This window comes from Eulemur rufifrons, chromosome 27 (genome assembly GCF_041146395.1).
Source record: "Eulemur rufifrons isolate Redbay chromosome 27, OSU_ERuf_1, whole genome shotgun sequence".
NCBI classification, from domain to species: Eukaryota; Metazoa; Chordata; class Mammalia; order Primates; family Lemuridae; genus Eulemur; species Eulemur rufifrons.
Window position 1 is genome coordinate 33152251 of NC_091009.1, and position 12299 is coordinate 33164549.

Consider the following 12299-nt stretch of genomic DNA (forward strand, 5'->3'; position numbering starts at 1 on the left):
AGAAAGTATAATTGAATGTAAGAACATCCTAATTTAACTGATGAAATGAAGCATTAGTTCATTAATCTCCGTTTAGAAACTGAGATTGTACCTTAGCATTTGCCTAGTAGATTTTCTAGACAGATCACTTTTTATCATCAGTCTGTCATATGTTGCTCTTGCTTTCTTAATACCGCTTGCATCGTAGGATGCATCTATGCTATGGTTATTACATGATGATACATGCCATTCTCTGTGTGTGTACACACGTGCACATGTGCACACGTCTGTCTTGTCAAACATGACCTGGCAGGTAGACGGCTTTAGACCACAGGGTGGGAAATTCCATCTCATTAAATTCAAATGCACTTAAAAAGAAATGCTATCTCAATTATTGGTCACCTGAATTCAAACCCAATCTTATTCCTAGAAGCACTTGCTGTTCTTTTTCTGCTTTCTCGTTATCTAAGTGTTCTTTGGACTTGTGTATGAATTTTGTTGATGGAGGACTGACAAAGTAAACTCTTGAACCAAATAATCTTATATTTGTTTTCGTTTCTTTTCTATCAGAATACGTGCACATCATTCTTTTATAACACCTTTCTCTCATAATCTCTTCAACAGTGCCTTGTGTATACCAGTTGCCAAGAAAATTATTATAAAGTAATAGACTTTTAATTGTTCAGTATTTATTTTTCAGGTGGAGTATTAATCTATTTTGTGAATTTGAGCGGTATAGACAATACAATAATTTGACTCCAAATATACCACAGACCAAAAAAAAAAAGATAAGAAAGAAAGAGACAAGAGGAGGCAGAGAAAGAGTAAGAGAGAGAAAATGAAACAATTTCTAGAACAGCTTCCTACCACAAAAAAATTCTCTGATAAATGTTATATTCTTACCACATTTAAATTTGAATGTAATTTCATCTTTATTACAATCAAAGCTTCCAATTATTTCCCATCTTAAACAAATAGTAGTATTTGCTTTTTCTTCCTGTGTACAATCATCTAATTTAAAATTTTCAGGAGCTGTTGAGAAGATACAGAAATAGACTTCATTAATATTTTATAATGTGTGCCATACTCTCAATTAAAGTCATTGAAATTATATTAATTAACATAGAATTTGTCAAGCATTGAGATTGCTTTTCTAAAAGTCTAGTAACTCTCAAGGTTCAGTGTTTTTTGATTATTTAGTTTATAATTTTTCAATACCATATATTTTGATAGTGTTTCACTTAGAATTTATGCTACTTTTAAAACTGAAACTCAAGCAAACATACAGATAAAATTGTAAATTTTACATATTTCAAAACGTTCATTCCACTTTACATTTTTGCTGATATCTTCAATTTTGTGTTTACTCATTGATTCTTTTTTTTTTTTTTTTTTTTGAGACAGAGTCTCACTTTGTTGCCCAGGCTAGAGTGAGTGCCGTGGCGTCAGCTCACAGCAACCTCAAACTCCTGAGCTCAAGGGATCCTCCTGTCTCAGCCTCCCGAGTAGTTGGGACTACAGGCATGCACCACCATGCCCGGCTAATTTTTTCTCTATATATTTTTAGCTGTCCATATAATTTCTTTCTATTTTTAGTAGAGATGGGGTCTCGCTCTTGCTCAGGCTGGTCTCGAACTCCTGAGCTCAAACGATCCGCCCACCTCGGCCTCCCAGAGTGCTAGGATTACAGGCGTGAGCCACCGCGCCCGGCCCTCATTGATTCTTAATTGAATATTATCCTCAGATTTTATTAGTAACATGTAAACGTGAATAAATTGATTAATAATCCAGAATTATTAAATGATGTGATATATTTTTTAAAAATTACACAGCCCCTGAGTCCCTTTTCCAAAATGCACTTTGCTAAGAAACGTTTCCCGGGAGTGAGTCTCCCCGACACCTTCTGTCCCTTCTCCTTCCCAGCAGTGGCTTAGTTGGCAAAACCAGCTTGATCTCCTTAAGACGACTATAGTTTTCCCTTTTTTTGTGAGAGCATTTTGGTTCTTTCCATGAATAGCAAATCCTTAACTTTATGTTTTTCCCTAATATATTCCAGACAAATTTGCACTTAATAAATACATGCACATATATATTTAATAACTTCAATTAAGTAGAGGAGGAAAAAAAGCTTATAGACAATCACTTAGCAGGATAAACTATATCTCATCTGCATTAACCTTGTTAAAGAAGTAGGAAGGGTGACTAACGGATATAAGCAGAAGGCTTACATGACTGTATAATTTTTGCTTTGTTGGGAGAACAGAAAGTTTCACCCACTTGTGTACCGTTGACTCCTTTTCCCTCAGCCCTGCTCTCTCACCAGGCTAGTTCCTGTGGCTAGACCACACCACACGTGAAATCGCACAGTTTTTGTAAGTATACAAACAGAAATAAATAGATTTACCTGGTGGTACATCTAATCTCAACACTTTAGATGAAGCACATGAATCATGAGTTATATTAACACTGGTCGTCATACATTCTCTTAGGTCAAGCAACTGCTTGTTTTTACACTCAGGTACACATGTCACGTCATCAAGAACATTCAGCATTGCACTAAAAAGTTTGGTTTTGTTTTCGTATGAGTACTGCACTGAGATGTCTGCATATTTTTCATCTGAAAGAAAATGAAACACTGATTGTATCTTTTTTTCAAAATGAATAAAACTACATTAAATGCAAATGCCTTAACGTATATTTTCAAAAATACCAAATCACTAACAAAATGCCCCCAGGAACATAAAAAATAGAAGGAACACATCAGGTGTCCCCACGTGATGCTGTCAGACTTCCCGCTACGTAAGGACCTCCGCTTGCAAATTTATGTTTGGGCGGTTATTGTTAAACGTCCGTCTTCCTAACTGAACTGTAAATCCATGAGAGCCAAATCCAGTCTATTTTGATTATTGCCATAAATCTAAGTCTGTGCATAATCTATGCCATTAATATGAATTCAATAATTACTTGCTGAGTCGATGCACACATGAACCATGCATCTGAAAATGTCTCCTTCTTCCTTTATAAGTTCCCTTGTTTCTTAAAATGTAGTTATTAATTATCCGTTTCTCCAAATACATGGAACATTAATTATTCAGAGACCACAGGTCCTCATTCATTCCTTACATTATGTGAAATTATCATCCATAATGTAACCTCCTAAATACTTTTCTTTAGTGTCAACAATTTCTGTTGATTGATAAAAATACCTTTTCCACAAATACTAATTTATTCACCCCTTTTTATTTAACAAAAACTATTGAGCCCTGATGATGTTTGAGGAACAATCTCAAACACTAGGAATACAAAGGCACGTCAGACAGGATCAGTGTTTAGAAGTGTACAGTGCAAGGTGGAGACAGACAGAGACATGAACTGCAGGGGATATGCAAATACCTAAAATAAGGTTATGCACAAAATAACGTGAGAGTGATGAGAGGGAGAGAGATCTATTCAGGTTGGAGGGATAGGGGAGGATTTCCAGAGAAAGTGACCCAGTTTGTGTTTTAAAATATGAGCAGGAAATAGAAAAACAGACATGGGGGTGGGTAGAGTACGTGTGTAGAAAACTGTAAGTATATTACTTAAGTGCAGAGTGGAAGGAGGAGGGGTGGATGGAGCCAGTTTGTAAAAGATCGTATTAATTAAAAAAACATATGGAGGCCAATCTTTATACTAAATGTATGAAGGCAGCGAGTTCAGTAGTGAGATTTAGAAATAAATGGGGGGAAAAGTCCTGACCATGAGGAAGGACTTTGTTTCCAATGAGAAGACAGGAAGAAAATGGGAAAAGAATGGATTCAAACTGTTCTCAAGCATCTGCTTTGAGCCAGCCCCTGGCAAGACAGAGAAAGAGAGAGAGACAGACAGGCAGACGGACAAAAACGAGAGACTTTTCTTCTTGATAAGCTTTGAATGTACCATCTACGTTGTTTACATTTACACTGAATCTTTGCCGCCCCCAAACAAACTTGCTTTCCTTCCATTTTACAAATACCTGAACTGAAATTAAGGGGCTTCACCAAAGTTGTCTAGCTAGTAATTTTTAATCCTGGTACTGAAAAATGGGTCTGATTATGAAATCGAAGCTTCTTGCCACTGAGGGATACTGGCTTTTAAGATTTGGAGCTAGTCATTGGTGAGAAATTAGAGCCAGTGAGTTTAGTTTGCTAGTGGGTCTTGAAAGCTTGCATTGAAGAAGTATAAATTAGTATTTGTTGAAAAGGTATTTTTATCAGTCAACAGAAATAATTGCAGTGCTATTCCAAAGTGATGTATGCTGCCTCTAAGTAACAAACTTACCACAGGGTGGCTTAGGGGTAGTAGTAGCTGTAACAGAGAAAAGAAAAAGAATGCAAATTATTAACATTTTGTTTTAGAACCTCTGCTATGACATTTTGGGGAAAGGTGATTTACAACGTTTCAACTTTGTAAACTCTATAGTTAGGTTTAACAGATAATGCAAAGTTTGCCTAGTACAATATTTTAATCTTAAGACTTCAAATGTTATAAACTAATGAGCTAGTTCTAAAAAATATTTTCAGGAATTTACCCAAGAAACCCAATTGTGATAATAACAATATTAAGACTTTACACATCTGATCGTGGTGTGGAAACATGGCTGAATAGTCACACAGCCAAAAATATTATAAAGGTCCTCATTCCCTTGGTTAATCTCAAAATAGATTTATATAATTATAATCCTCATAGAATGAAGTTTATACTTTTTTTTTTTTTTTTAAATAAGATGATAGGCAAGGGCTGCTTCATTCCCTGGTGTAACCTTTGCGTGCTCTGTGCACACCGAGGGTAATAAACTGCTCCCTGAACAGACTGAGGAGCATCTTCTGTGAGTTCATGTATTCAGCTGGAGAACCAGGAGAAAACGTGCTTTGTGGAAACTAAGAGATCTCCGCTAATCTTGTTCTTGACGTGCAAGAGTCGGAGGGAGCTGGCGGGCTGGCCGGCTCTTCCTTCTCTCACGGATCCACAGACCCCACTGTCGCTGCGGCCGGGCCCTCAAGACCTCTTTTTCCCCGCCGGGCCCTCTCGCTGCTCGTCTGGAACTCTGCAGTCAGCCCTCTGCTACTCACCGCTTGGAACAGAGAGCCCCTCTGACGGAATCCTTCTTTTCCATGCTAACACCTAACCCCACTCTTAGAAAAAGAAGTTCTGGTAGATCGGGTTATTTCTCGGACATGTTTTCAGAAAGCACACAACTCCTGGGAGAAGCTACTACAATGATACGAGGGGTTAGGACGGTAACATTGTATCCTGATCTCATCAACTGTTGCGCTGCTAAGTAAACAAGTATCTAACTGCCGTTCCTCGGCCCTCAGGACCACAACACTTAGGGAACTTGTCAGAGAAAGGGGCCCCGGGTGGGGCAGGGGGAGGACCCCGTGTGAGCACATCCCCGGCACAGCGGGGTCGTGTGGTTGCGTGACTGAGGGTAAGGTTGTCACCTATTGTGGTGGCTGCAAGGACAGTGCTTGCTGCAGTGCTCAGAGTGGATGGTGCGGTGGAGAAGAGGTGAGGATCTGCAAGGAAACGAACACAAGAATAAATGTTAACGAGTTTGTCACGTGGAAGGGCAAGGGAAACACTCTAGCGAGGGTAATTTCCTAACGGAATCTTGGCTTTTTGATTCGACACTGGCTCATTTTTAGAAATCATAAAGTGAATCAAAGATCTACCTACAAATGGCCCTTGGAGATAGCAATATCTCAAGTGATTCCAACCGGACACTGTATAAGTTCAAGGGAAACGTAATTCTTTGCTATAATTCTTACCTGATGTGTGATCTTCCTCAAACTATCCCATTCCCTTTCAATTAAACTCTCCTCATTTTGGGTACTAATAAGGGTAACAATTAAGCTTTTGTAATATTCATTGCACACCAGACTTTTTACATATTCAGTCCTCACATCAATCCTATGAAATAAGTATTACATCATTTTTACAGAAGGCAAAACTGATACTTAGAAAGTATTAGTAATTTGTTCTGTAATCAGCCAGGAGGTTGAAGATGTGGGATTTGATCCTGGGGCAATATGGCATTAAAGTCTATTATCTATTTTTTTTTTTTTTTTTTTTTTTTTGCCATGAACTTTTATAATTTTTTTTGAGACAGAGTCTCACTCTGTCACCCTGGGTAGAGTGCAGAGGCGTCATCGTAGCTCATAGCAACCTCAAACTCCTGGACTCAGGCGATCCTCCTGCCTCAGCCTCCTGAGTAGCTGGGACTACAGGTGCATGCCATGATGCCCGGCTAACTTTTCTATTTTTAATAAAGACTAGTTTTTCTATTTTTAGTAGAGATAAGGGTTTCGCTCTTGCTCAGGCTGGTCTCAAACTACTGTGCTCAAGCGATTCTCCCCCCTCGGCCTCCCAGAGTGCTGGGATTACAGGTGTGAGCTGCTGTGCCCAGACCTGTATAATACTATGAATACAATAACATATGTCTAGAAAAAAACTTACTGGAAAGTTTCTTTTGCCTAATTTAGTATAAAGATGTAAACATTTATAAGATAGGAAACCTGCAAATAATATTTGTCATGAAAGCAAAAAGCTGCATGAAAGCTTTGAGTTCCCGTTTCCTTATCCACAGCTGCAGAAGGCTAGCGCAGCGCGGCCAAACCTGAGGACTCGGCTGTGGTGGTGGTGTTGGAGGTGCGTGCAGGTGAGGCAGCAGAGCTGTCGTGTGCAGGGCTGGGGGTGGCTACGGATGTGAAAGTTGTGTCTTCAAGAAAGGTGCTGGCTGTGCTCCTCTCTCCTGAGACACCTGCAATCAGAAGGGCCACGAGCACTGTCACTCACTCCTGCCGCACAGTGGCAGTGGCCAGACAGCCACGGCAACACGAGTACTGAAGCTAAGGGGAGGAGCACGCACTCAAGCATCCCTGCTGTGCCACAAAACATGCATGTTACACAACTGCACTAAAAACACCCGCACTTATGAGAAAGCTGAGTTTAGGGACAGACGACTGGAAACCTACGCAGCTTAGTAATCAGAGCACAACTTGAAAAAATAGTTGAGGCTTCAGGAAATAGCCGGACAGCCCAGGGAGACCAGGCCTCCTGGCTGAGGGCTGCCGTAGGCAATATTAAAAATGCATCAAAGCAGTAGAGAGCGGCACCGTCTTGCTGGTGCTGAGACCACACAGGCGGAAGTGAAGCTCTGAGCGTAAGAGGCTGTTGTAAGGTAGGCACAGGAGGAAGTGCAATCCGGTACATGCTGCGAGCCTCGCACGCCTGCCCGCACCTCCCTGGGGAGGGATCCCTGGGTGCAGGTGCTCAGTCTTAATTTTCTTAAAATAGAGCTGAAGGGGCTTCTGCCCGTGCAGCAGCTGAGCTCAGAAATTTTTCCTTTCCAGCTGAAGGTTACAGTTCTACTTTCACTACACAGGCTCCCCTTGCCAGGAGAAATCAAATAGGCTTGGAACCAACAAACTCCACTTCATGCCGACATCATTCTCTTACTTTCTAATCACACGTGAGCTGAGTGGGTACAGGACCTAGTGTTGTAACTGAAGAAACTGAACATTGCACTCAGTTAGGACTTTTCATCGTCAGGCTTCAAAGCACCTAATGCATTCTGCATCTTCCCCCAGACAGGAAGCCCAGAACTACAGCACAGGCAATCCATGTGCATTAAGTGGGTGCCTACTCGGTGACTAGCACTATGCTGGTTGCCATGGAAAAAGCAGGAGAAATATGAGTTGGCCTTTATTCAAGAGCTTGTTTGACCATTTCCCTGTCAAGATCCCTGGGGTCATCAGTGCAATGACTCGAGGTTAGTCTCGCATTTGCAGATTCCGTGTTTCAGCACGGACGCACGCGTGCATGTCCTGAACACGGCTTTCACGTGAGTGCACAGGCATCTGCCAATTACAAATGAAGTACAGTCTGTAACTAAACACACACCTTCCATTAGAATTGGAATCTCCTAAAAAACTCAGTTTGGGTTCTTGGTTCGGTCTCTAAAAGCCACTAAACCATAAAATTTAACTAAACTATAGAATAAAATGAATAACATAAAAAACAGTTCTTCAGTTCCAGGTCCCCAGAGGAGGGCTCCAACAGAATAAGTAGACAAGTAGGAAGATTTGTTTATCCTTTAAAAAATTCATGTCGACCTAAACTGGCCCTCCGTGGAGCTCTAAAGCAGCCAGATTCATCTTTAGCCTCTGACACCTTCTTTTCTACTATTCCCTCTGTAGCTTGTTCTCCTCTTCCTCTCCCAAGCTGCAGCCTCACGCCTCTCCCGCCTCCCACTCTCACCCTCCCCAAATTCCCCACTTTCTCTCCACTTGTGAAAACTACCTTTCCCTTGTTATGTGTGTAAACTCAGTGATGGCTGAGGAGTGGCATTTACAATTTTAATTAGGGCGATTAATCCTAATAGATTTTTAATTAGTGGAATTAGCCACTGTGAGAGGGAGAACTCCTTGATCAGCGCAGAGCAGACTGGTTTGTGTGACAACCAGACCGCAGGGCCAGTCCTCTTTCCTTAGTCTACAGCTTCTGCCCCTCCACAACTTCCGGATCTCTGAATTTGCTGAAAGCTCCAAGTCTTTTACTGTGTTTCCATGGCAGCGGGAGTAAGTGGAGGTGGGAGCAGCTCTTCTCCCACTGAGTGGATTGCCTGGAATGATCTTTATGCCAAGGAACAGTTCTAATACTTCAGAATAGCAATTATTCTGTTTGATACGTTTGATTTTCATGCTTGATTTATACCTAAAGCGAGACCATTTTCCTGCTAGCCACACAGGCCTACCTACTAATACCTTAGCACTCGAGTTGCTGCATGTATGTATGGGACTGTGTGGATTTGTGACCTGAGAAAGGACACAGTTGTTTCTCCTGCATGAGACAAAAAGGGCACCGTGAAGTGACTTAGATTCTGATTTTGGAAAGTCAAGGGAGGGGATGTTTTGCATCATCATAAACTCAGAGATGCTAAGCTGAAAGAATCTTGATGTTTTTGTGAGAAATATCAGCACCTATTCCTTTTTTTCTCATTCTTTAAATAGCAGTTTCATTGTGGTTACAATTTCTCAGGGCTCTCCAATGACAATAGGAGTCATCTACTCTCCATTGTTTGTTGGTAAGAAGTCTTTAAGTAAAGATTTATGTATATTACTTTTATTACTAGCAAAAAGAAGTTTTCACTAGACAATAATTGCTCACAATATAAACATTCAGAGTATCCTGAATAATTCTTTCCCCCTTAGCAAATTTTGGCTGCAGTCTCACAATTTTCATGATTCTTTATCTCCATGAAAAGGAACTTCGTTACATGGTTTCATGTCCTAAGGGTAACCATGGAATTCCAAACTCATCAGCTATCAAGTCCTACACGTGGAGCAAGCGGCTGGGTTCCCCGCACCATCCTCCTATCTGCAAGGGCCCCCTCCTCCCTGCAGGGCCGCAAACCTGGGGTGCCAGCCCCGCCCGGGGCGGGGGTGCGTGCGGAGAGGGCCTGCGCGTCCGCGTGCGTGGAAAGTTGAGGCGTCGGTGCAGGCGAGGCGCCTACGGCGAGAAAGCAGAGCGTTACTCAGTCCTCCGCCCGCAGGTGGAAAACAGATGCCCAGAGGGTCCAGGGAGCAAACGGCTATTGGTTTACCAAGCTGGGGGGCGACTCCAGCGTCTGCCGGTTACCTGTGTGGGGCAGGAAGGCGGCACCTGCGCCACCTGTTTACATATTCCTGGGAGGCGCCCTTCGCTGGACGCAGCCACAGAGGATTTAGGTCTCCAGGTGGCTTTTTTGACTTCCAAATCATTATGAGGTTGTTTTTTTTTTTTGATTCTCCATCAACTCTACAAACTGACATTTGGGACATTTCTTTGCAGGCAGAATAAGAAAGGAATCCTCCACTATGTTAATGCCTCTTACAAATCACAAAGAAGAAATTAAAAAAGGGACAAGAGATGTAACAGTCATCTAATATACACAGTGGCCAAAAAGTATTTGAAAAGATGATTAACATGATCAAAAAAAATTTTTTTAAATGTAAATCAGCATGAAATATTTTTTAGCTATCATGCTGGCAGAGTTTTAAAAGATTGGTAACATACAGTGTTGGAAAACGGTGTGGAAACATGGAAGCTGTCACACATACGTGTGCTTACACAACCACACACACACACACACACACACACGTACACACTCACAAGATCATATGCCCAGAGCCTGGAGGACATACAATAATGGTTAAAAGGGTATCTTTAAGGAACAGGATTTAAGGGATGGTATTTTTATTGTACGTGTGTGTATGTAAAGTATATATAAAGTATATGTGTGTGTGCACACACACATATACACACATACTTCTATACTGACGTTTCACAACATTTATAAGCTATGTTTATAAAAATACTATTACACATTTAAATTTAATGTTATGCATATGGATGCTTATTGTAATCATTTTCAAAAAAAGAACAATTTTGGATGGTGTATATAATATTGTTAGAAAAGTGGATTAAGAGATTTTTTTCCTAATTACATCATTAAGAAAAATTTTATTGTGCCCCATAATATAAATCAATCTTAAACATAAATGAAACATATAGCCTTATCTCAGCAGACAACTGAAATACCACCTGACAGCAAGATTATTTTCTAGAAAAGAAACTGTGCTCTTCTATTTGAAAGCGGGGAGTCCTGACCTGTCCAGGGGGCGGGAAACCCCAGTGAGCAGAAGCTGGAGAACGATGCAGAATGTGCAGGTCAGAGGACATAGAGCAACTTTCTCCTCTGGATTTTACCAGGCCGTTTCCTCTCCCTCCCTTTTTCTCTCCTCTCCCCAACAACACGCATGTATTACTTTAGTCAACCAATATTTCATAGGCACTTAATATTTCCAATGCTTGCATAAAATCACATACTTAGAAACTGCACATATCATTCAAAGAAAAACTGTTCTGATAACATCAGAATTTACAAAAGACAAGTTTTTCCCAGTATCACTTCAATTAACATTTCTCTGCCAACCTGTCATATTAAGAGCACTAGCATTATCCAGAGGGTCCGGGGACACTTGGGTTGAAGTATTGCCTGGACTAAGAGGAGGTGTGGGCTCTGAGGAGTCATGTTCTCGTTCAGAGATGCTTGCAGGTGAGAATGCAGTGGTGCGAGCAGGTAAGGGGTCACTTGGAGACAGGGCACTGGGCTTCTTAGTTGTGTTCAGTCCTGTTATATTAATAGGAGATGGAAGAAGGAGAAAATAAATATGTGAATCATATCCTGAAACACGTGGTCGTCTAAGTAGACTAACTCCCTAGTGTGTGTGTGTATATATACATATATATCTGCACACAAATACACCATATATATGTGGTATATGGTATATATATGTATATTGTGTGCATATATATTTATAAATGTATAGATACATATACATAGATGCATACAGAGATATATGTATAATATATAGAAATAGTCTACAGAAATGTCTTCAACTTCATAACAAAAGAAACACAAAGCAAGATACTGCAATAACATTTACCACAGTTTAAGTTTACTCTAAAAAGAGGAAAAATAAAACAAGGTGCTAGTGAAAGAGGTACATGAACAGTTGGTATGAGTGTATAATGGTAAAACCTTTCTGTAGGACAAATTAGCACCATGTACTAAAAGCCTTTAAATTATTTTATGCTCACTCTTTTACTGAAAAAAGTGGAGTTCTTTATAAAAGAATAGAGAAATACACCAATTTTTTTTTTTTAAATCATGCAATCTCTGGATGTTGGATTATAGAGTTGCAGTTTTTTCCTAAAGTTTCTATGTTTACTTCTTTGAATAGCAAAATATATATTTTTATATATTTAAGTAATCAAAAGCTGAGCTATATCACACAAAAAAGTATTTTAATTAATTCAGTTCAACAAGATTGTGCAAAAGAAAGATTGGGAAGGAAAGAATGGGAGAAACTAGAAAAGGAGTAGACATGGTGAGAAAGGAAAGAGTTAAGAACTGAAACTGAGATATTACTAAATAGGGAATTAAGAAAAGGGAAACAGAAATAATACAAAGAAATCATTCATTCATTAATATCAAAGGTAAAGTGAATTTTTACTAAACACAGACAAAAGCCAACTGAATTATAGTGAACTGCCTAATGCCAAGGTGCATGAAATATTGCAGAACTATTCTGTGATTACAAAAATCCAAAATGATAGTACAATTGTTTTGTATGTTATTTTCCAATGAAAAATTTCAATTTCTAGAATTTTATGATCCAGTAACTCACACATAAATCCATCTAGTAATAAACCTTCACTCCAATTACATGTCAGTACATCCAACTAAGTCCAGT

At 40.0% G+C, this 12299-nt stretch overlaps 1 protein-coding gene across 1 annotated transcript in view; it reads right to left on the reverse strand.

Annotated features, from left to right (window-relative positions):
- Window positions 1–12299, reverse strand: part of PTPRC (protein tyrosine phosphatase receptor type C) — a 105764-nt gene that overhangs the window by 43768 nt on the left and 49697 nt on the right. The window contains exons 4-7 of the mRNA XM_069459224.1: window positions 5442–5516; window positions 4279–4305; window positions 2384–2596; window positions 883–1011 (exon numbers count right to left, since the gene is read on the reverse strand). Of these exons, the coding sequence (XP_069315325.1) occupies window positions 883–1011; window positions 2384–2596; window positions 4279–4305; window positions 5442–5516 (444 nt within the window). The remainder of the gene's footprint in view (window positions 1–882; window positions 1012–2383; window positions 2597–4278; window positions 4306–5441; window positions 5517–12299) is intronic.